The following is a 24,005-nucleotide window of genomic DNA, read 5'->3' as shown; positions in this document are numbered from 1 at the left end:
TTATTAGCTAGTTTCCCATAACAACCACCACATAGGCTAGTCGAGGGGACGAGGGTTAAGATCGACTTTGAACACAGTGAGCCATACAACTTGACAATTATCATAGTCTTAATGTGTTGAGTAAAGCTACACATGTTTAGACTGATTTTGTTACCATGTGTGTTTATTCCTGCCGTTACAAAAACTAGCATCTCAGATAATGTTAGTGATTAGCTCACGTTGATATGGCAACAGAAAACACCTTCAGTTTTTGGTGTAGTCGCTGACGCTGATTGATTGGCGGCTTGTGAACAGGGCAGCTGCTTTGTATTGCTCTGATAGGCTACTCTGCGGCTAGCAGTAGCCAATCAACAAACGTATTGTGAGTTGTAAGTGGTTCTCTTTTCTAGAAATGCCTTGCAATCTTTGGGTGCACTCACCGCATGTTTTAATTTAATCTCCGGCTCCGTTCCCCTCCTGCCCACTCCCGTTGATTTCTGCCCGTCCCGTCCCTATCACGTTACCAACAGTGAAATTGATTCCCGTACCGCAGGACTCCCGCGGGAATACCGTGACCCGCGGGAGTCCCGAAAAATTGTCACCCTCTAGTGTCCGTGTCTCCCTTCATACCAGAAGCACCCTCACGTTCACAATAATAACACAACGCAGAGTAGCAGTGGAGGTGCTAGAAGCCGGCGGTGTGCGCGGATGGAGAGCTAGAGGGCTACATAAACATAGTTGCAATGTCTCTTCATACAGTATCTGCCTCGTTTAAACTGTTCCGACAAATCTGGTCACCCTAGTTTTTGTCAGCATCTATTCCGGCAGAAAAGTGTGTGCACAAGGCTTCACAACACCAACCTTGCTTCAGTGGTGAGGTCACATCTACAGTGGAGAGAACACATGATTGGCACAATGTGTAGGATATCTGTAGACAACTGCCATACGGGCATTACAAACCCACCCCATGCATTTCTGTAGAGGGTATTTTGAGTGCTGTGTCTCCTCATTAGAAAGTCTCTGCCTAAACCCCATGCATGCATGTATTCCCGCTCACTAGACTTTGGTTCCCCCTACTGGTTCTGGAGCAAGTACCACTTGGACATATCTGGCAGATGTGTACTCACTCTCTCACAAGCTGACACACCTGTATGGGTTTAGAATGCTATATTTAGGGCTCGAGCACCGAAGGGCGCAAGGCCCTATTGTTTTTGTAAGGATTATTATTATTAGGGCCCGAGCACCGAAGGGCGCAAGGCCCTATTGTTTTTGTAAGGATTATTATTATTTTTCACTATTATTGTTATTCCACTTTTTTGCTTTCCTGTTTTTGAGGTGCTTAACATGGTCGAAAACTCTTGAAATTTGGCACACACGTCAGGTGTCACGCATCACAGTTAGGTACAAGAGATTTACCCCGGGCGTGGCCCAGGGACTCGCTAGCGCCCCCTTAGGTGACTGATTTCGTGTTTGGAATATATTTTGAGGTGGTTAACTTAATCGAAAAGTCTTGAAATTTGACACACACATCAGGTGTCACACAAAGCAGCTAGGTACAAAAGCTTGGCCCCGGGCATGGCCCAGGGACTCGCTAGCGCCCCCCTTACGTGACTGATCCCGTGGTGGGCATATACTTTAAGCTACACACACCAAATTTGGTAGGTGTATGTATCTCAAGATGAACGACTTTCGTATTTATAATGCATTAGCCACGCCCAACAGGAAGTGAGGTATTTGGGATTTTGTGCAGACTAATATGTGATGAAATATGTGCTGAATTGTGATCCCAAAAAAGGTGCTTCCCATGGGTGAAAACGCTGGCCAAGCAGGAAATGTACCAGAAATGTTCTATGTTTTGAATGAATGGTCTGAAACTTCTCAGGTTAATAGATATTATGATTATGATGATATCCAGATACCCAATGGGCTTGCCTGGCATAGCGCCACCACCTGGCCAAGCAGGAAAATGTGCCAGAAATTGGCAATGCCTTTCTTGATTGATCTGAAACTTTACAAAATATTAGATATCATTATTGTGATGATATTCACATGTGTAATTCACATGCCTAGCATAGTGCCACCATCTGGCCAAGCAGGGAATGTTCCAAAAATGTTCAAGGCTTTGATGGATTTATCTGAAACTTTACAAAAAATTGGATATTATGATTGTGATGACATTCACATGTGGAATTCACATGCCTAGCATAGCGCCACCATCTGGCCAATCAGGAAATGTGCCAAAAATGTTCAATGCTTTGACTGATTGATTTTTACACAATTTTACACAAAATTAGATATCATGATGGTGATATTCATGTCTTATTAACATGCCTTGCATAGCGCCACCAATTGGCAAGAGAAGGAATGTGTACAACATTTTAATTGAATATCATTATTTTGATGATATTCACATATGTAATTTCCATGCCTAACATAGCGCCACCATCTGGCCTACCAAAAAGTGTATCAGAAATGTTCTTTGCTCAAAATGAATGGTCTGAAATTTCTCAGGTTAATATTATGATTATGCTGACACCCAATGGGCCTGCCTTGCATTGCAAGTAAATGTGCCAGAAAATTAAATACAAAAACAAATAGCACACGCATCAAATATGTACATTTCACAAACGGACCACGTCGGTGCTTTGTTGGATTCCGAAATGTCACCGGTTGCGGCCCGTAGGTGCTCGGGCCCGCCATTGCCGCTTGCGGCTATATTATAATATATTTACATCCCTCAGACCAGCTCATCTAGTATACTATAAAACCATTTATGGTTTATTGTATCTCCTTTTAGACAGGCCATCTGCCAAAATAATCTGACCTTTTTTCCTGTCATAGTTTTCTCTTCAGATTCCTTGTCAGAAAGCATGTTGAAACAGAACAGGACTTGATGAATGTTGAACATTTTAAAGAGATCAAAATGAGCCAAATGAGTGTTTCGATCCACAATCTTACATATGGTTCCTTTAAACATACTGCCAAATTGGTAAAACAAATACTGTTGGTGATGTGATGACGTCATAAAAAAGCTAAACAATGAATGGAGCTTCTGACTGGTGCTGACCTACAGTAGTAGTGCTTGCCCAGACTTCAGGAAGATGATCCAGTGCAAGATGAGTAGCGTGGAGGTTGCTTACACACACACAATACACGCCCTCTCTCACACCAACCCACTCACTCAGCCACTTTTATACTTGTTTACCCACACTTATAGGTTTGCCTGTTTTTGGTAGAACTTTGGAGCAACTTTGACTGTGATGTGTATGTGTCCTCCAAAGCTGATGATACACAAGGCATCTTTCTGAGGAATGTTGCTGGCCAGTGTTCCTGAATATTTCTGTTCTGGCACGTTCCCTTTGATTTTGGGCAACTTATTTTTCTTGAAAAAGTTTATCATCAGTAGGTTAACACATGATCATCCAATCTAAACACATGGAACCGGTTATGTGGTTGCCCTGCAACATTGCTCAAAAAGTTGCCCCATGTATCACCAAAACAAACGTAATGTAAAAATTCACAAGTATGCCCCTTGGCGTCAATATCACACCATTTAGTGCTTAGATGGCAGGCTACCCAGTTAACAACAAACAAAAAGGGTTATGATCCTACCTGATCAACAGCATTACACAGTGCAATATCAAGCATTCTGGGCATGCATTGACAATGTCAGAGACTTCATTCTCCGTATTATATGTCAGTGTACCATGAGTTTGAAGCCGTTATTTCAAGCTAATAGAACTGTATTGGGTTGCTTTAAGCCACATGCTGTGGTTCTCAATAGGTTTGATCGGTGGTTTGTATTAACTGACAAGTTCAGTTGTGACCTTTTGAGTACATCTTTGAAGTATTTAGTCTATGAGATGTAACAGACAGGTCAGCATAACTGATCTGTTGACAGTTTGCAGATGTATGGCATGTCTCGTAGGCAGAGAAAAGCTGTTGCTCTCAAACACTGTCCACTTAATCAACATCAGTATTAATTCCAAAAGTATGTTCACCTCAAGTTACCTTATAGTCCAGGTGATATGTGAAATTTAAGGCACAGCAGCAGTATTCGGAGAAGGCAGGGTGTGTCATCCAGCCACAAACTTCCCCTTTCACATTTGTTGCATTGAGTGACAAGTATCGTCTCTGAAGAGACTGGTTCTTAAATCTGGGTCACAACTGCAAATTGCACAAACACCGTGATAAGCAAAATGTTGAGCTACAACTTTGATGTTTGACCCTGTGATCTAGTGCCTGGTCAGTTGGCACATTACGCCTTTTTATTTTGAAGATAAAATGTTTTACATGAGCTAACAAGCATGCACCTATATTGGTTTTATTTTTTTGACAGAAGGAAATGACAAGAACAATGTCATTAAAATCAACAGATGTCTGAGAGAAATTTGGTGATCATTGATTAGTGATTTGAAAAATGAATCCACATTAACATTTTTCATGTGAAGTGTCTTAGAATGTTCACTTAGAGAGAGTCTTTGTGCACATCTCAAGTGCATGGTTGAAATGTCATGTAAGCCGAACATAAGAAAATAAAACAAGAAAACTACCAAGGAGAGTGCAGACTTCTCTTAAACAAAGTGTATTAGAATGTCCATGTTCTGTGTTTTTTCTTTCTTTCTGATTACTGTATATTATGATTCTTTCTCACTTGCAATGCATTCAATGTTATATTGAAAACACAATATTGCACCATTGCATTGATTATGTCAAATCTATTTCAATATCATCAAGAGTGTTTTGGTTGGTACAGTAGTAGGTTTTGGTTTTGGTTGGTAGCTAGGTAGTTAGGGAAATAGGTATAGTTTTCCAAAGAGCAATTTTGGAGTTACAGCAGCGGAGATGAAGGAAGTTTTTGATGGATGTTGATGTGGCTGCTCTATGGTTAGGCAGTTATGCTTAGAGTTGCAGTGGAGGCTAAACACAGTTTATCCACCTCTTATTACAGTTTATCCACCTCTCAAAAGAGTTTGTTCACCATGTTTGGCTGAAAAGGCCTAGTAAAAAAATTATAATTATTAAATAGGATGTTTTGTTGTCTGTACACACAATACATTTGACAAAGTTTTCCATTATCATGCCCCTATAGTTGCTAAGTCAACCCCCTTTTTGCATCACTATTGTTGTCCCATCCATTGAAATGAGCCTTGATGTTGGGAAAGCACACAATGACCTCAAATAAAAGTAATTAAAAACTTTTCTCAAACGCATTCACACAAAAATAACAAGCCAGTTTTGAAAATGTAAGGAGTAAAAAGTACAGATATTTCTCTGAATTTTTTTGTTATGTAGTTTGAGCAGGCTCACGACACATGATTAGAAGTGGTAATAATCAGTTCCAGCTTGGATATCTGGCATGTTAGATTGTTTTGTCGGCTGTCTTATGCCGCATTCCAGTTGTCTTGTAAAGTAACTTGGAGCTCGGAGTGACATCATATCCATGTAAAAACATGAGCTGGGCCCATTCCAGTTGTGAGAACAATATGCTACTGTTTGTTAGCTATTGGCTGTTGTTAGTTATTGCTACAAGATATAGCAATGCCAGTTTGTAATAAAGCATTAGACAGTATTTTGCACAAACAAACGTCATAGCAATATAGCGACAGATAGGTTCACAGAGACAGAGAGGCTAGACACTATTGTTTCTATGACTGACTTATATGACACAGATCGGACAGAACTGCTAATAAACAGCGTACATACAGCTCACATTTACTGTCAATGGGCGCAGTCATCTTGGAAATGCGAAATTCGGGGTACTCTGGGTTTGACCGAGCTGAGAAGTCAGAATAGAACTTCAGGGGGCTTTCCTTTTGCAACTTCTTATATGAAAACAACTCGGTGACCAACTCAGGCAGACAAATGAAACACGCCATTACAGTGTGACCAGTCAAACATAGGCATACAGTATGAGCACATCAATCACATTCAGGATTAAAACGCACAGTGGGAGTTACCATATTGTATGTGACAGAAAAAAATGCACTGTACCTGTCTTAGGTGGGACTTGAGATTTGAAGCACCAATGTGAGATTTAACATAATCATCTCATTCTCTCCTCCAGTAGAGCATTTGCTCTCTTTTGCTGGATTGATCAACAGGCTTTATCAACATTTCAGTGGTTTTTCAAACAGTTGGTTGTGCTCAAAGGCATTAAAAGAGAATTCCAGCAATTTTTCATGAACACGGGGGCTCATGAACATACCCCCAGAGTGTAGCACTGTAGCTCCAGCTGTTGATTGCAGCAACTCTAGGTAGAACCGATTGTGTTTTTTTTTGGTTTGGACAGGTGACTCGAGAAACAGATCTGTGTGAAAAATCACCAGAATTTTCCTTAAGCTAAAAAAACTCCTGCTTCTTGTCACTTTCTCCACTGTCTTGCATAGGCTAGAAACTATAAAAAACTGTATATACTGTAGGGAAAACTGATTGTTTGGGGGGGGTTGAAACGTTGAATCGTTTGCCCAATGTCACTGGTGGGAATAATGTTTCACGGGTTCGGAGTGTTCATCGGGAAGTTAGCAGGGTGTTAGTGGTGTGGCGAACGAGGCTGGAGGTAGCCTAATGTCCATAGCGCTAGCTTCTGAACGTGTGCCTCTCCGCAATCGCGGTGACAGTAACGTGGTGGAGCCTTTGTCTAATGCCACTGGGTATGTTAGACGAGGTCGAAGTGCTCATAGGACAGTTAGGGGGGAACGTAGAGGCAGTGTGGGGAGTCGCAATGAGAATGACAGTAGGCCTAGTCCGAGCTGCGCAAATTCTCTCCACTCGACGCGAGCGCGAGGCAGATCTGGCCATGCTGCTCGCAACAGGAGCAGAGGTGGTGACAAGGGGCAGGAGAGCAATTAGGCCATGCATAGTCTATCACAAGATGATGGGAATGCCGGCCCTGTATGGATAGGATATGGATATGGATAGTCATTATCTCTACATCAAAAGGCCTGCTACATAAAAAAAAAAAAAATTGTCAGCCATTTATTAGTAATGATTTACACTGTTGATTATCTATTTCCCTGACCATTTAGGACATATATGTGTTCATTTTTGTGTGTTCATGTCCTTGTGATGTGTGTGTCTTTGTCAGCTAAGAAAAAAACAACAAAAAAAACATCAACAAAAACAACAAAAAGAAAACAAATACTAGCATTGTCTCTTGTCTTGTCTCGTCATCTCACTCCTGATCTGTGCCTTGCCGTGGCAAGTGAGCTTTTGAACTAAACAGGTCTTGTCTACTTGTGTTTGTGTGTCATCTGAATAATATATATGTGCCCCATACATGGAATCAGAGTGCCTACTGTATGTAGTAAATGGAAAATCTCTACAGCAAAAGGCGCCTACCGCTACATGCATTTGGTTTGTTTCTGCCATTTATTAGTAATGATTTACATAGTTTGTTTACTACTTAGTATTTACCTGAGCATTCAGTATTGTGCAATATAGCATACAGAAGGTGAGGGACATTTTGGGGGGAAAGAAGTGGTGCATTTTATCATTCAAACATGCGACTTTTCATGAAAATTCTATAATCCAAGATGGCCGCCACCATATGATGTCATAATATGCAAATTAGATATAAACATTTAACCCCTACATAGACTTTGGGTCATCCTTAATATTTCTCTAATTTACAGAAAGTCTCTATCTCTTATCACTTTTAAGATATAGCCTTTTGAAATGAAGATGTCAAAATCGAACGTTTCGAAAAAAAAACCTCTGGCGCCTAAAGGGTCTGTCCAGGCTCCAGCACTGATATTTTGTTATGTGTAGTAGATTTTTTTTTAAGATGTCATGTGTTGCCAGGCAGCAGCCGAGAGATATATGTAGTAAAGTTCATGAAGAGTTCATGTGCGGCCAGGTGGCCAGGCAGAAGCTGGGGCAGGATGTCATGCACGTGCGTGAACGTGACACAGGCCTACTGGGGATTATTTAATCATTTTTGTGGCAGCTCAGTGAGCTCATCTACCTATATGAATTATTATAACCGCCGCACAGCGAAGCGGCAGTCATATAGGTTTAGTCAGATTTTTTATTTTTTTTTATTTTTTGCATGTCCAAATTTCCGTCAAGGATTCCCGGGACACTGTAAGACCGGGGTACACGAAACTTGATGGGCATGTAACCCCACATGGATAGCATGGAACTACCTTTTTTCGTTTTGATCTGTAGCCCCCCCGCTGGACTGGACCCCCCAAAAGGAGGGTAGGGCAGACACAGTTTTCTGTGAATATCTCGAGAACCGTAGGGTTTAGGAGGACCATTTTTTTTGTATGTTGATCTCAAAGGGCCATGTCAACCCATTCCATAACCACTCATTTCATGTATAGCGCCACCTAGTTAAACACAAAAAAGTAAAAATTAGGTGTTGTAATCGCAGGTATCTGTGACCTAACATAGTCAAAACTGCACGAAATTGGAAGTGTAGGATCATAATGACACCCTCTGAATGCACGCCAAGTTTCGTGGAATTCCGTTCATGGGGGGCCACACAATAAATTAATTTATGTTACTATACACCAACTGGCCTGTAGGTGGCCGGAGACAGTTTTCTGTGAATATCTCGAGAACCGTAGGGCCTAGGAGGTCCACATTTATTTTGTATGTTGGTCTTAAGGGGGCATGTCAACCTATCCCATTACCACTTATTTCATGTATAGCGCCACCTAGTTAAAAATTAAAAAGCAAAACATTAGGTGTTTTCATCACAATATCTCTGGCTGACATGGTCAAAACTGCACGAAATTGAAAGTGTAGGATCATTATGACACCCTCTGAATGCATGCCAAGTTTCGTGGACTTTCGTTCATGGGGGGCCTTACAATAAAATAATTTATGTGTACATTTAGTGACCGTACACCAACAAGGATTCCCGTGACACTGAAAGACCGGGGTACACGAAACTTGGTGGGCATGTAACCCCACATGGATAGCATGGAACCATCGTTTTTCGTTTTGATCTGTAGCCCCCCCGCTGGACTGGACCCCCGAAAGGAGGGTAGGGCAGACACAGTTTTCTGTGAATATGTTGAGAACCGTAGGGCCTAGGATGACCATTTTTTTGCGTATGTTTGCCTCCAGGGGTCATGTAAACCCATTCCATATGCACACATGTGCATAAACAGATACACACGCACACACATACATTCACAGTAATCAGTGACGGACTGGGATTAAAAAATGGCCCTGGCATTTTCACCAACCAGCGGCCCACACGGGGACGTGCATGCACACGTGTGCATGTGCCCGCAACACACAGATATAACTTCACATGGACATAACACGTTTGTAACCCCATTGGTGATGAACTCTAACTTTAATATGCATAAAGACTGAACCAAGAACATGGATATATCAATGCACAACTCCAAAATGAATGCAATATGAAAATGAAAAAAAGAATAGCCTAGAATACATGGATTTCTATGCAACGTCACAAAAACATGCGTGCGCAAGAGGCAGAAAGCACCATAGAACAGCATAGAGCAGTGCTCTCCATGAAAAGAACAAAATGAGTTTTTGTGCTGAAAACTGCACCAATTCGAAATCACAATGGTTAGAGAATGTTCAATATGTTCAATATCCCTAAAGGAATGCATGTCTTCGCCAAAAATGACAAAATACGATGTTAATGCAAATGAACGGCAAACTCTGAAATAATAGCCTGAAATTAGATGTTATTATCATTGAGACAACAGGGGACCAGGGGTATATAAAAAATTCCGATTGTAGCTTACAGCAGGCGACTATTTAAGTCAAGTTTATAACGTTGTGGCACCAAGCGTCTTCTGCCCCACGGCTGCGCGCGAATGTACTTTTGTTGGTAAACGGGAAACCCATCAGAGCAGCCACTCCACAAACGTGTCTTAATTAACGTCATGCAGTGAAAAAGGTGCGAAGGAGCTTGCTCTTCTCCGCAACCCTGTCTATCACGTCATCAGCATCCAAGTTCATTATAGGACCTCTTTCTCTGTCGCCATCAGCATAAAGGCCTCCAAATTATCCTGTGACAATCGTGTCCTTAGGCGATTCTTGATGAATTTAAGGGCCCGTCCACACGGAGACGCTTTTTAGGTTAAACGCAGAGGTTTTGCTTCGTCTTGGCCGAGCGTCCAAACGAATCCTGTAAACGCACTGCCCGAAACCGCACTTTTCTGAAACCTGGTCCCAGAGTGGAGAAATCTGAAACCGTAGCCCGTTTGAATTCGTTTAGACAGAGAAACCGCACATCCTGCTTGCGTATCGATGATGTCATCGCCACACCTCAGCTGCCCTGGACTTGCACTTATAGTATTGCCTAACAATACTAGTTTTCATACATGACATTACCTACGATTACACTCCGTAAGATAAATATCACAACTGGTGCTGCGCAGCGCCGATAGCTTATGATCCTATTATGATGATATTATTGGTGGACTGAACACTGTTTTTTCCCGGTGTTTTTTAATGCATCTACTGTCAGTGACACGAGAGAACTTAAATTATTAGGAAAGTGCGGTGTAAGTTTAGGCTACATTCATTTGTGCGTAGTGCCAGTGTCATTCATTTATTTTACATGTCTTACAACATATATACTGTACATGCATTCAGTCGAAATCAGATATAAGCATACAAAGACGCTTAGAACTCACGTTAAGCCGATGGTAGCACACTGAATGCAAATGCGCGATTTGTTGCAGGCAAACGTATCGACTGTTACTAACGAAGGTTTTATAGCAATATTATAAATGTGGCGACAGAATAGCCTAGAACTTGGGTAAGCCTTGTGTTTAGTAGCCTAATTGCGGTGATAGCCAAAACTAATGTGAATCACGGACTATCCTACAACCAAAGAAAGTAAAGGTGATTAGTAGGCCTACCTGCGTTAGCCAAATAAAGGACGGGACTGCACCCTTCACAAACCGTAAAATAAAGTTTATTAGTTTTACAGTTGACTACAGTTGACAGTTCACCATCAGTCCACACAAACAATTCTGGTTTCCTTACACTAGCCTATTTCGTCATAGCCTATTCTGTCTGTTTGTAAAGCACAAATTTTGGTCAATTTCTGTAAAGAAACAGTGCCACCTATAGGCCTGGGGTATGAAGTAACGTGTTGAGTCGTGTTGAGGTGGATCCGTTTGGACGCAAATATTCTTGATGCGGTTTCAGGGAAGACGGAGGAAAAAAAGATCGGTTTCGTATGTGTGGATTAGCCCTAAGAGTGGAAAAACTCTGTTTGCATGCCACTTGAGTACATGACAGTGTTAGTAGGAATTCATTTGCTAACCATATATAGTTGTAGGCACAGGTAAAGAGGTTTAACTGCTGGAGAAGGAAATAGCAACAGATTGCACAGTTCTTGCAGGTAGCACATTTCTTGCTCACCTGTCACCAGGTTTATTTCTGTATCTTCCTATATCTCCGCGGCATCATTAAAGTCCGACGCTTTGATTGTAGGCCTATACTCGTTTAGAGGAGACTTTTTGAGGCTGTCCCAGTGCGTGGCGAGATGTGTCAATTACGACTGTAGATTTTCAACCGTAGCACCTTCACTGAATTTAAGCAGACATTCTCTTATGTTTCTAAGTGCATTTGGGGGCAGTTTATTCGCTTTTATAAGGGGAAAATTCCGAGGATAAAGGCATGCTAGATCGGCAATTCCCTGTGCTGAAGGAAGTAGACGCATTCGGTTTTGAAATTCCCAGAAGTCATTGCTTCATGTAGCCTAACTTTTGTAAACCAATAATAAAATAAAAGATACAGGCAGCATATTTATTGTATTCCAATTTCAAACAATGCACTTTTAAATAATTTGATTGAATAAGGTTACAAAAGAATGTAGACTGATGTAAATATTGAGGGTCACCATGACTGTAGTGTAGAGACTCATGTCTGGTATAAATACTGATCAGGTTCCTACTATGAAGGAGGAAAAGGGAGTTAGAGATAAATGGCTGATTCGAAGCCATGTAACACTAATGATGCTTGATAGTGGGCCGAGAGATAATGTGAAACCGTCTTTACGATAAATGGGCCGCGCAAACCCGACAAGCATGCCGCTCCATGATTGGCCGGCCCAAACGGCCCACGAGGGGCCGCGGCCCTTCTGGCATCTGCCCAAATGCCAGACCGTCGCTGACAGTAATCCTACGTATGACACATACTCACACAGTAGACATATATACGCTTGCATGCACATGCGCACATAAACAGGCAAACACACAAGCACAGGCACATAAACAGGCAAACGCACACACACACACACCCACCCACCCACACAAACATAAACATGTACACGCACACATGCACACAATTCAAGAATTTCTCAGAATTATGAACAGGCAAGATGGGGGTGGGGTTGTATAAAATGTATTTTACATGTGAAATCTATGAACTAATCATGTTTTGGTACTTGTTGTCTAGCAGATACCAGTGAGAATTAAGTGTGCAAAATGCAATTCAGTGAGACAGTTAGAATCATATATGCCTTTCAGCGTGACTTATTTTTGTGGAAAACATGTGCTGGACTTGGCGGCGGTCATATTTTGTACCGCTCTGCGGTACATCTAGTTGAATATTCATTGATTGGATGAAAAAGGGTCTGCCAATTACATAGGGGGCAAACACCGGGCCAGGGTTGGCCATAAGTAAAAAAGGAGGTGTTTTTGACCACATACAAAAACTTTCCCCCAAGGGAGCAAACTTCAGAACGTGCGCACCTTCTCCCCAAGGCCTGGGTCATGGAGTCTCCGCTGCAGAGGACATCCATCATTCGCAACTCCTGCCTGGCGACACTTAGTCTCTGTGCATTCAGAGCTGTACCCAGGAGGACTTGTGAATAAAAGGCCACAAGTGGCCACTTCTCATCTCAGACAGTTCTCCGCTGGTTTTTGTTCAGAGTGCTAAGTTAGAGTTAAAAGTCAGTGATTTTTTCCACAACATATTCCATTGCATTTTAGAAGACCAACTGAAATATCTTAGGCTTTATTTTTAGTTTTAGGCTTATATGCTTTGGTATTTAGTATCAGAGCAAAACACTCTGTAGAAAGTTGATTAAACAAGTTGGCTCTGTGCTTGAAAGTCTAAAATGGTGTTTGTAAACGGAAGTTCTTGAGGGGCGTCGCAATATTTTCCATGGCTACAACTTCATTCCTATCAGATAATTTATTCCCAGCACACCTGCTCATGCTGCAGTAACTGGTTTGCTCTCTCGCTTTCAAACCACCACCTCCCCTCACACCTTATCATCTTAGGTTAGGAATAGCATAGGGAAGTACACTTGAGCCTCTATACTGTAGTTGGTTGTTGAGAGAAGGATGTTGCAAAAACTCCTTAACATTATGGACAACACCAACAAACATCTACTGAACAAACTACTGGTCAGACAACAGAGTGTTTTCAGCTGGAGGTTGCTTTGACTGCTGTAACAAGGACTGTTGTAAAAAATCAGTCCTGCCCACTGCCATAGCCTAACTATTTACAATAACTCCCCTTTGTGCTGTGAGAGGAGAATCTTTTTCTGAGAGACAATGCACAGTTTACAACCACTTGCACAGATACTTTTTTTATACAATTGGATTTATTTTTGACTTGTATGTATATGTGTGATGTTTATATTATTGATTGCTGCTGTAACACTATAATTTCCCTTTGGGGGTGAATAAAGTAATCTATCTATCTATCTATAAAAATATCTGCTGAATGAACATACACACACATACACAGGCGTTCCACCTCCTTTTTTAAGTGCAGACTGGAAAACACCTAGATACCATTGATTAAAATAATAAGTCAAGACAAGTTGAACTTGTCTTCCTTGGGTGAACCCCTGCATAACAGTGTCATACTTTTCATTTCTTAATAAACAAATTCCAAAAGACTGGCCACCTCGAGAGGGAGAAGGTGTGTCATCCACAGACTTGACTGTTCACATTTGTTGAGCTGAGTGTCAAATATCATCTCAAACAAACAAATACCATAGGGCTTAGGTGTTTACTGGCATTCATGTTGAACATTCTGCCAAGTGCATTGTCCTAATAGTGCATAACCGGTTCTTTAATCTGAGTCATGACTGCACAATGTGCTGAGCAAAATGTTGAGCTAATTCAAGTTTGACGTTTGACCCTGTGATAAAGTGCCTGGTTTGTTGGCACATTAAGACTTCTTCATTTTGGAGATAAAATGGTTTACATGAGCTATAAGCATACACCTATATTGTTGCCTGCTACTCGCAGCATATGTTGTACTATGAGAGAAAGGGTATAAAATGCCACGCAGGTAGCAGTTGTCTCCAGTGAGATATGTGGAGTATTGATTATGCCAGGTTATTGACTGGCTGCACCTGTTGTATTATGGAGGAGGGCTTTATGGGTCCCTGGTGCAGCATGTATGCATTGCTTACTAATTAGGCCTGATATCAATCTGCTACAGGGGGAATTTCCCAGTCAATGTCACAAGGACAAGATACATATTTTCAATACATAATTTCAACATTATGTAGCCTGACGTCGTCATACTCAATTCTAGTCAGGGGTTTTTCTTCTCCACAAATGCCTTAACATTGTTTTCTGGTTATTGCGATGTCAATATCTTATATATATATATATATATATATATATATAGTCTATACAACAGACTTGATAGCCAAATCTAAATGTCTACCTTTTAGCAACAGCGTTTTTGTTAGGAAGAACCGGGAAGAAAGAAACACTTTTTATTTAAATGTCACTTAAAGACATCATACTGAAAGCTAATATTTGGTCACTAATAACCTACATCTGTCCTCTGTCAAACACAGTTGCATTCCCAGCTCTGAACAAAACCGTTCAGGAGTTCTGGTCCGAACCGTGACTCCGCACATCTCTGGTTTGGGCATAGTTGCTCCACAACGGAACAAGTCCAGACCGAACTTCCCAACCTCAAATATTGTGGGCAGGGCTAAGTTTGGCTGACATTATGACCATCTTTGGTTGTTTGTTGACAACACAGATAGAGAATCATTATTGGCTACGGATAAGGGAGGACGGTTTCCGGACGGATTTCAGGACGGATTCCGGTTTCATGAGTTTATGCTCCAAATTTGCAGACGTGTTTGGTGCGATCTCTAGCCAGGGTCATTTGCAGGGATCGCACAGGCAGGAGTCAAGCAGGATCCATGTGTACATCCCTATGCTATTCCTAACCTAAGATGATAAGGTGTGAGGGGAGGTGGTGGGTTAAAAGCGAGAGAGCAAACCAGTTACTGCAGCATGAGCAGGTGTGCTGGGAATAAATTATCTGATAGGAATGAAGTTGTAGCCATGGAAAATATTGCCACGCCCCTCAAGAACTTCCGTTTACAAACACCATTTTAGACTTTCAATTTGGTTTATTCAGTCAAGCCTCTCTACACCCAGATGTAAAGAAGATTCTCACTGCACTTTTTCCTCACTTTCATCAAGATGAAACCCAGCATTATCCTTGGTTTATTGTGCACACTTTTCTGTGAAGGTATTTCTGCTAATGATTATCTGTTTTGATTTGTTGGTCTATTTGAGTATTACAGGGTGTGGATTGTAGAATTCTATAGAATCAACGAGTTTAAAGTGTTACAGTGTTGTAATCATCGTCATACTACAACATATGATATTTTTACAAGCAGATTATTTTGGCATACTCTAATATTTTTAGATAAGATTTTAAGTGTCACTTCTTAATCTACATGTCGTCAGTGGCTGCGCTCTCTTGCTACTCCTGCACTCAATACAAGTCCCAGAAGTGCAACAATAACTGCACCTGTAATCCAGGATTATGTGCCAGCGTAACTCAGGCATTTTATGAAGGTCAGACGAAGACATTTAATTCATTTGTTTGTTCGTTAACTCATTAATTCAACTGGTGTTATTCATCGCCTTGACTAATACAGTGCACTGACTGGCACTGTGGTGACACGGCATTCCTTCTCACTGATAGGTGGTACAGAAATGGTAATGGATACAAAGTGCTGTCTCCAGTCGGATCACTGCATCGCTGGCTCAATAGACCTTGGAGTTTCTAGAAGGACAATCAACACTGAATGCTGTGAAAAAAACATGTGCAATACTCAAAACACTCCAGGTACATTCAGTACTGTATTGTTTAGTATTTAATATCTTGTGTAATGTCAGCACTAACACACATACTCGTGTGTGTGTGTGTGTGTGTGTTCTTATTCCAGAGATGAACAGAGATAATACTCCCAATGGGAAGAAGTGTTTCACCTGTGTAGACAATGACTGCACAAAAATTATGGATTGTGTTGGAAATGAGGACTGTTGCATTAAAACAATGAGTGAGTTAGTTTCCCCTTCAAATCCATCAATACTGATTGTGTTTCAGTACACGTTTTCAACCATGTACTAACTAACTCATTACAGCTGAGTCGAACGGGCAGAAAACTATTATGAAAGGATGTGCCTCCAGCAGTATCTGCAAAGCAGACGTATCTGGTCTGATGGGCTTTCCGTTGGAGTGCTGTGAGGGGAGCCTGTGCAACAGGCCCAAGACTGGCGGGGCGCAGAGTGCCCTTATCCTGCTGGGCTCTCTCCTCTCTGTTGTGATCATCATTCTGATTGGTGTGCTTTTGGGACTTTTTATAAGGTCACGGAACAAGTGTAACTACTGTTCCACAAATTCCATGGACATGTATCCCATAGATACATGAATGCTTGCTCATGTTTGTAAGTTGTAAATAAACTGTAAGTTGTAAAGTTGTTTGTAAGTTGTTTGTTGTAAAATTGTAAATAAATTGTTTAAATGGTAATTCAGTTGTTTTGAGTGTTACATTCCCATGACCCTTTCCAGCATCATTAGAATAATCCATCTTAGTTTTCAGTATAGTTTTTTGTATGCGTTAATACTAGTTGTACTAAAACTAATATAAGGGAAATGTGTTTGTCATTTTTTCCACCATGCACTACACACTCACAGTTTCCCAAAACCATAGTTGCTAACCAAGTTAGAGTTAGCTATCTGGCAGGCTAGCAAACTGTCATTCAAACACAATGGTTGAAGACTATTGCTTTTTCACCTAACACTAAGATGGCAACCAGGAAACCGGTCTGAAACATTTGTTTTCCCCTTGTGTGCAGGGGTTAAAGTGTGTGTGTGTGTGTGGGGGGGGGGGGGTGGGGGGTGGAACGCAGTTTCCCCCACCTCAGATAATTTAATAAATAAATATATTATTTCATGCCAACGATATAGCGCGATGATATTGTTAAAATAAATGGTGAGTTATTGGTGAAGTAATGTTAAAATTTCACAATTTAAACATGTCAAACGCAGGGCGGTATATGGAACTTATTGCTGTAAGCTATCATCATCATAACTATTCCTGTGTGCAAAACAGTTTTGTCTAACCTCTGAATTTCTTTTCAAAATGCACCAGATTGATGCATTTAAATGTTAAAATATACAACATTTTCATACGGGGGACTTGTGTCCCAGTGCAATTTTACGTCTAGTGATACCCCTGGTACAAATCAATATGGGGCCTATTTTGACTGACAGGTGTGACCAAGAAACTAGCAAATCAAAAAAGATTTGTCATACAGGAAATGCCTTAAAGCTGTTATTGCAAACAAATTCTTTACTGCAAAGTATATAAGAAATTTCCGTAAAGTTCAGTTAAATATTGGTTTCCTCTGTCATTCCACGTTATTACACATAACTGTACTGAACTTTAATATTTGTTCTGTAGCCAAAACTGTTTTGCACGCACCAAGAATTGGGTGGCATACCAAGTTAGATACAGTACAAACTGATTTTTCTAAAGTTGAGTAGTGCAAATTGGCACAACTTGGCGACATTGGCTACAAGGTTTATGAGAGATAAGGGGGGGGGGGTTTGCTGTTGATATGATGTATTGTCTGTTTGCCAGGGAAAACCAGTAGTTTTGGTCTTTAGGAAATGAAGGTTTTTGTTTCTTCATCTGTGAGGATATGTCTGCAAGACATTACAAGATCCAAGACTGAGGCATGAACTGGCAGGAATGACAAATGAAATTAAGTTTGGTACATGAAGATCGATAGAAAAAATTTAATTGCACATTGACATAATATGAACAAATCTTAAATCTCAAAGGTCTTAGGTCAAAGAATAATATTAAAAACAATAATTAAAAAAAAAAAACTTGATAAGTGTGCTGCATTTCCTGAAGTTTGTGCATTTCAAAGATAAAAAGGTAAAAACATCAAAACATCAAAGGCTGGAGGTTAGGGTTAAGAATATTCCAGTTTCTTGAAACCTTGCTTATTGGGGTCATTAGGTGTATTGAAAGCTTCCTTAATTTCATTTTTTAATTTTTTAGCAGTGTCAACGACACTTTTTGCATTTGTTAAGTTTGCTTTTACTGCCTTCCTTGCTGCTTCGCCTGCAGTTAGTGCACCCTCTGCTGCCTGAGCACCCACAATACCTCCTCCAATGGCTCCACCAACTGCACTTATGCCGACAACGGCTCCAGCTGCAGTGCCAATCCCTCCAGCAGCTGCTGTGGCCTTTCCTGCAAACTCCGCTAAACTCACGGTTGTTGACTGAGACAGTAATTCACCTGCAGTTATTCCAACTATGACAGCCAAGGCGGCTGTCGTTCCGACACCAAGAAAAGCTCCAAGGAGTGCTCCTGCTCCCACACCAGCACATTTCACCAGGAGCTTATTTGTTACTCTATTAACGGCTTCTTCTCTGACATTTATACTCTCGTTTATGTTTTCTGATAATATTTCCCTCATTTCAGTCTGTATTTCATCATCCACTGCTTGCAGCATGTCATTAGTGTAGCAGCCTCCTCCGTTCTCTCTGACCATCTCCTCTATGGTGTTCAGCAGCTTTTCAACCTGAATGCTGTTGTTCTCTGGTTTCCAGTATTTGTTGTCAATCACATGGTAGCGGCCTCCACACTTCTGAATCAGCCTTTTTAACTCCTCATTCTTATCTACATATTCAGTCTGACCCTTATTTAGTTGGTCACCCCTAGTAAACAGGACCACTGTGTATTTTAATGCATCCTCACCAAATGTTTCTGTAATCTTGTTCACTATCTCCCTCTCCTGCAATGTGTATCTCTCAGCTTTGAGCACAAGAACAAATGCATGAGGTCCAGGTGAACACTCAGCGATACATCTAACAATCTCGCTCTTGATTTCCTCTTCAGGTCTGCAAATGTCAAAGAATCCAGGAGTGTCGACCACTTTAATCTTGCGTCCATTGATCATCTTCAGTTTGGAAGAGCAGTGAGTGGTAACTGCACTGGGTCCATTGTTTACTTCAAAAAATTCTTCTCCCAGAATGGTATTTGCAGAGGAGCTTTTCCCATCTCCAGTTTTCCCAATGAGCACAATTTTCATGTCCATCTCAGAGTCACACACTGAATGATAAATAAATACATTGTTAATTACTTTCTTTCTTAAGTAGATGGTAAGAATGGTAAGCAGAACTTTGAACTGCCACCTGAAAAAATATTCAGTTCAGTATTCAGTACTCTCTTAAGCACCACAAAGTATTAGGGCCACACATGAAGAAAAACAATAGTTTTGCCATGATGAGATTAAACTTGACATGTTGACTTTAAAGTCGACATTGAACTCGAAATTTCGAGAATAAAGTTGGCATATCATGGGCTGCCTACAGTGACCGGGTGTGTTTACAGTGAACTCACGGAATGGGCAGCTAGCGGTTGTGAGGAGATGATTGCTGAATGTGACAAAAAATGTATGGGCTTATAACCCCTGACTGCATCTTTAAGGAAAGATCAGAGCAGTTTTACCTCGTCTACACAATTTACAAGCTATTCATTTCCTAGAATTTATTTGAATGTGTGAATTAAATGCTAAAATTACATTGTGTACAAACAGACCACTGTTCTGCTGTTCCTTCTCTGTAGGCTAAGGTAGGAGAAATGTCTGTTTTCTTCTGTTTTAATTAAAATTAACCAAGGCTAGCATTAAGCTATCATGAAACTTCATTGCATGAGTCCCTCAGGGTAAAGCCACATAGGCCTACATTAAACCTGGATCTTAAAATCAGCTGCATCTTCATGGGTAAATTTAGCCATATAGAGTTGATTTATAATCAATCAGTATGGTATGGCATTGACAGTGTGTATAGCATATTTATCTATTAAAGGAGAAATCTAGTGAGTTTTCACATACTGTAGATTTCCATTTCTTGAGGTCACTAAGTCGGTACGAAAAAAAACCCAAAAACAATCGGTTTTACCTAGCTTGAGTTGCTAAAACTAGCAGCTAACACAGTCAGACAGATAAAGTGCTACATTCTGGGGACATGTCCATGAGTCCCCAGGTACAGTACATGCCCCCAGAGTGTAGCGCTGTAACTGCCTAGCTGCATTAGCTGCTGGTTTGTTTTCATTTTTTTTTACCAATAGTACTCGTGATCTCGAGAAATTGAGATCTCGAGAAATTGAGATCTATGTGAAATGTCGCCAGACTTTGTTCCTTTGTATCCTTTGTTTTTTTGTCAGATTTAATGTTAATTGCGTAGTCTGTGTAGGGCTTCCGGTCTCCAGGCAGTTTACCTACAAATCAGCTGATCCTGTGTGACTGTGAATTACATTCAACTTTAGTTTTAAGAAGTTAAACTTAACCGCCATTAATATCTTTTTTAGTATGTAAACACTGAATCCCGTCAACTTGCAAGTACACTATAAGGAGAAAAGAGAAGTTGTTAATAATAATTAAACTACATTACACTTGAAATACAACTAGTTATGTTTCTCATTAAAGCAATGTTATTAGGTTGAAATTACATTTTGTCACACAGCATTCAGTTCATCCAATTGAATCATGGATTGAATTATGGAATGACCCTAATTCACGTGGGGTCTCTGAGATACCTTACTGTCACCACTTCTATATTATAACTGTGTTCCCAGAAGCTTTTGCAAGAAAATAATAAAACCGCCATTAATGGTGGCAAAACTATTTTGCACTTGTTTATGATATAGACCCTTTCAACAATAAAAACAAAAACAATGCGTGAAATTCTACTTCTTCCTCTGCATTAAGATAACAGAATGTTAAAAAGGAAGCCTTGTGGGGCCAACTATGATGCTGATAATGGAACTCTCTTGAAAGGGTCCATAACAGAGCAACTAATAGAATTTGCAAGGTTGTTATGCTTTGACTTGAGTAACAAGGGTTGACATGTGTAACAGGTGTCCATTACAAGTAAGTATACGATAAACAAAAGTGAGGTTTAGTTCAGTTTACTGTTTAGCAGAGGAAAAGGAAGCCCCACCCTTGGTAAGAGCAAACAAAGCAAAACTTGGTGGCGAGACAGAAAACTGATAAATAAATTCTATAAGAATTCAGCTCAGAGCACAAAGTGTTGTAGTAGTCCTCTACAGTTTTAAACTGAGTTTAAGCTGCACAAAGGAATAATATTCAATGCCATTTACAGTAGAGCTAAGACGGCACCTAGTTAATCACAAAGCCAACTAAATGAGTCATTATCCTACCCAGTTAGTAACGTTACATAGTGTAATATCAAGTGTTCAGTCAGAGACTTCTTTCTTTGTACTAAGTCACAGAAGTAAACCCCTTTAATATACAGTATATATCTAAAATAAATTAGTGCAACATGAACCTAGGAGTTGCCCAAAGCTTCGCTAGGGCTATGTGAACTAATTTGGCCCCAGAAGTTTAGCTTGCAGCCTAAACCCAGTAGCAGACAAATTGTTTTATTTGGACCTGTATCGATTTTCCACTATGGGATTAATTCAAAACGTTAGAAAGGACTTACCGGAATGAGCTTTGCTTCTCTCTGGAGGCATTCAAAGATGATGTACAATAACAGGAAACCCTTCCTGTTTAACCATACCTTCTGTGTGTTATGCCTGTGATAACACGTCTGAACGTCAAAGTCAAAGTCAAAGTCAAAGTCAAAGTCAGCTTTATTGTCAATTTCTTCACATGTTCCAGACATACAAAGAGATCGAAATTACATTTCTCACTATCCCACGGTGAAGACAAGACATTTTACCAATTTAAGTCCACAGACAAACATAACATTCAAGTAAACAAAAAAGTAAGTAAATAAGTAAATAAGAGGGCACATATAATAATGAAAAAATAAGAGCAGCAAAATTTGGTTGAAATTGTGCATGGACAGTCAATAAAATATTAGTGCAAAGTCAGGCCAATAAAAGGCTTGGGTAGTTCTGTTTGACCTAAGTAATAAAGAAAGTGGCATAGTGGTGCAAGTTATGTAAGAGCAGCAGAAGTGTTGTGTTTTCAGGACAACAACACCAAGTGTACAAGTGTGCAAGTGTGCAAGTGGAGTAGTGCAGGCGGCCATTGTGGGTCCAATGTCCAGGATGTTATGTAGCTGAGGGTGGAGGGGGGAGAGGAGGGAGAGAGTTCAGCATCCTTACAGCTTGGTGTATGAAGCTGTTGGTGAGTCTGGTAGTGCGGGAGCACAGGCTTCTGTACCTCTTCCCAGAGGGCAGTAGATCAAACAGATTGTGAGCGGGGTGACTTGAATCACTCACAATTTTGGTCGCCTTGCGGGTGAGGTGGGTGGTGTAAATGTCCTTCAGGGAGGGGAGTGAAGCACCAATGATCCTTCCAGCTGTGTTCACTATGCACTGCAGGGCTTTCCTGTTGTATTCAGTGCAGCTTCCGCCCCACACAGCGATACAGCTGGAGAGGATGCTCTCAATGGTGCCTCGGTAGAATGTGGTCATGATGGCTGGTGGAGCACTTGCTCGCCTGAGTTTCCGCAGGAAGTACAGGCGGCGCTGAGCTCTCTTCGCCAGTGATGCAGTGTTGGTGGTCCAGGAGAGGTCTTCACTGATGTGCACCCCCAGGAATTTGGTGCTGCTCGCTCTCTCCACCACAGCACCGTCGATGGTCAGTGGCAGGTGTTGGGTGTGACCTCTCCGGAAGTCAACAACAACGTGTCACTGTCACGTTAATTAATCTATTGGGACGTGTTGTGTAACACGTTTCTATGGCAAGCCTTTCAAGACATAACGTCTGTCAAAAGGACGCCTCCACGTGTAGATTTTTTACTTCTTCAGGAGTAAAAAATAGACGTCTGAGCGTCAGACGTCATATTTGTACGTGTGCCACGCGCAAAACCTTTGCGTCTGACGTCAGAAGTAAAAAAATGACGTCTGGGTGATTTGCTTCCATACCTCAATAGCACTTTTGCTTATAACCAAATGTTACAACAGTACTAGTGTACTGTAATCGCAATTGTATTGATTTCTTTGTCTACACTAAAATATTGCCACTTAGGCTACAGGGTACATACAAGATAAGAGGCCAATCTATTAGAAGTCCTTCTGTTTTTTGGTTGTCGCTGCTGTTTATTCTACTGTATATTGTGAGGGTGTTCTCTCCTCTGTTCCTTATGCCCCTCACTACTCCCCGAGCGCTGCTGTAGCAGGTAGCTCACTGCTCGGGGTTAGTGTGTGCTTCACCGTGTGTTCACTGTGTGCTGTGTGTGTCACTGTGTGTTCACTGTGTGCTGTGTGTGTTTCACTAATTAGTGTGTTTCACTAATTCACAGATTTGGATAAATGCAGAGACCAAATTTCCCTCACGGGATCAAAAGAGTGTATATACTTATACAGAAAGGTTCCATAAATATTTAAATGAGATCAGCCATTCAGACACCTGAGGGGTAGGCTATTCCAAGTAGGCTACGTGGTTACGGGTGCAGAGAGACCTGTAAAGCCTCCCTGAGGAGAGTGGGGTGAACAGTCTGTGGTTGGGGTGAGAACAGTCTTTGATGATGCTGCACACCTTACGCAAGCATCGCTTGCCCTGGATGGCCTCAATGGAGGGGAGTGAGGAACCGGGGATGCGTTGGGCAGTTTTCACACTCTCTGCAGTGCTTTCCGGTCATGGGCAGAGCAGTTGCCATACCAAAAAGGTGATGAAGGTGGAGCTCATAAATCAAATATTCAGTCACAGTCTAGCAGATGCCCTGCAGTACTGCAATGTAGAGCTGCAACTTCCTCAGTTCCAGGGGTGTGAGGAGACCGTTCAGCTCATTTGTGG

At 41.1% G+C, this 24,005-nt stretch overlaps 2 protein-coding genes and 1 long non-coding RNA gene across 3 annotated transcripts; 2 read left to right on the top strand and 1 right to left on the bottom strand.

Annotated features, from left to right (window-relative positions):
* The first annotated feature begins 288 nt into the window (after positions 1-288).
* LOC121689529 lies at positions 289-24,005 on the top strand. Its single transcript, XR_006024808.1, has 5 exons — positions 289-587; positions 974-979; positions 7,823-7,837; positions 13,687-13,688; positions 23,995-24,005. It is a non-coding gene; the product is annotated as an uncharacterized LOC121689529 (long non-coding RNA).
* LOC121689480 (urokinase plasminogen activator surface receptor-like) lies at positions 15,310-16,768 on the top strand. Its single transcript, XM_042069346.1, has 5 exons — positions 15,310-15,450; positions 15,672-15,782; positions 15,913-16,056; positions 16,157-16,270; positions 16,356-16,768. The coding sequence occupies exons 1-5, from the start codon at positions 15,402-15,404 to the stop codon at positions 16,640-16,642; spliced, it is 705 nt and encodes a 234-aa protein (XP_041925280.1). The 5' UTR covers positions 15,310-15,401; the 3' UTR covers positions 16,643-16,768.
* Positions 18,002-21,830, bottom strand: LOC121689448 (GTPase IMAP family member 7-like). The gene is made up of 2 exons (XM_042069292.1): positions 21,739-21,830; positions 18,002-19,342 (listed from the first exon to the last, which is right to left on the bottom strand). Exons 1-2 carry the CDS (start codon positions 21,767-21,769, stop codon positions 18,198-18,200), a joined length of 1,176 nt encoding a protein of 391 aa, XP_041925226.1. The 5' UTR covers positions 21,770-21,830; the 3' UTR covers positions 18,002-18,197.

Source organism: Alosa sapidissima, chromosome 18 (genome assembly GCF_018492685.1).
Source record: "Alosa sapidissima isolate fAloSap1 chromosome 18, fAloSap1.pri, whole genome shotgun sequence".
Taxonomy (NCBI): domain Eukaryota; kingdom Metazoa; phylum Chordata; class Actinopteri; order Clupeiformes; family Clupeidae; genus Alosa; species Alosa sapidissima.
Note: the sequence above shows the minus strand (reverse complement) of the source record. Positions and strands in the feature narration are given on the sequence as shown.

Bases quoted from the DNA above. Each gene is read 5' to 3' on its own strand.
- LOC121689448 (XM_042069292.1), bottom strand. From the start codon at position 21,769: ATGCCTCCAGAGAGAAGCAAAGCTCATTCCG. The intron at 19,343-21,738 runs GTAAGTCCTTTC...TTTATCATTCAG, and splicing joins GAGAAGCAAAGCTCATTCCG to TGTGTGACTCTGAGATGGAC.
- LOC121689480 (XM_042069346.1), top strand. From the start codon at position 15,402: ATGAAACCCAGCATTATCCTTGGTTTATTGTGCACACTTTTCTGTGAA. The intron at 15,451-15,671 runs GTATTTCTGCTA...ACATGTCGTCAG, and splicing joins GTGCACACTTTTCTGTGAAG to TGGCTGCGCTCTCTTGCTAC. The intron at 15,783-15,912 runs GTCAGACGAAGA...TCTCACTGATAG, and splicing joins AACTCAGGCATTTTATGAAG to GTGGTACAGAAATGGTAATG.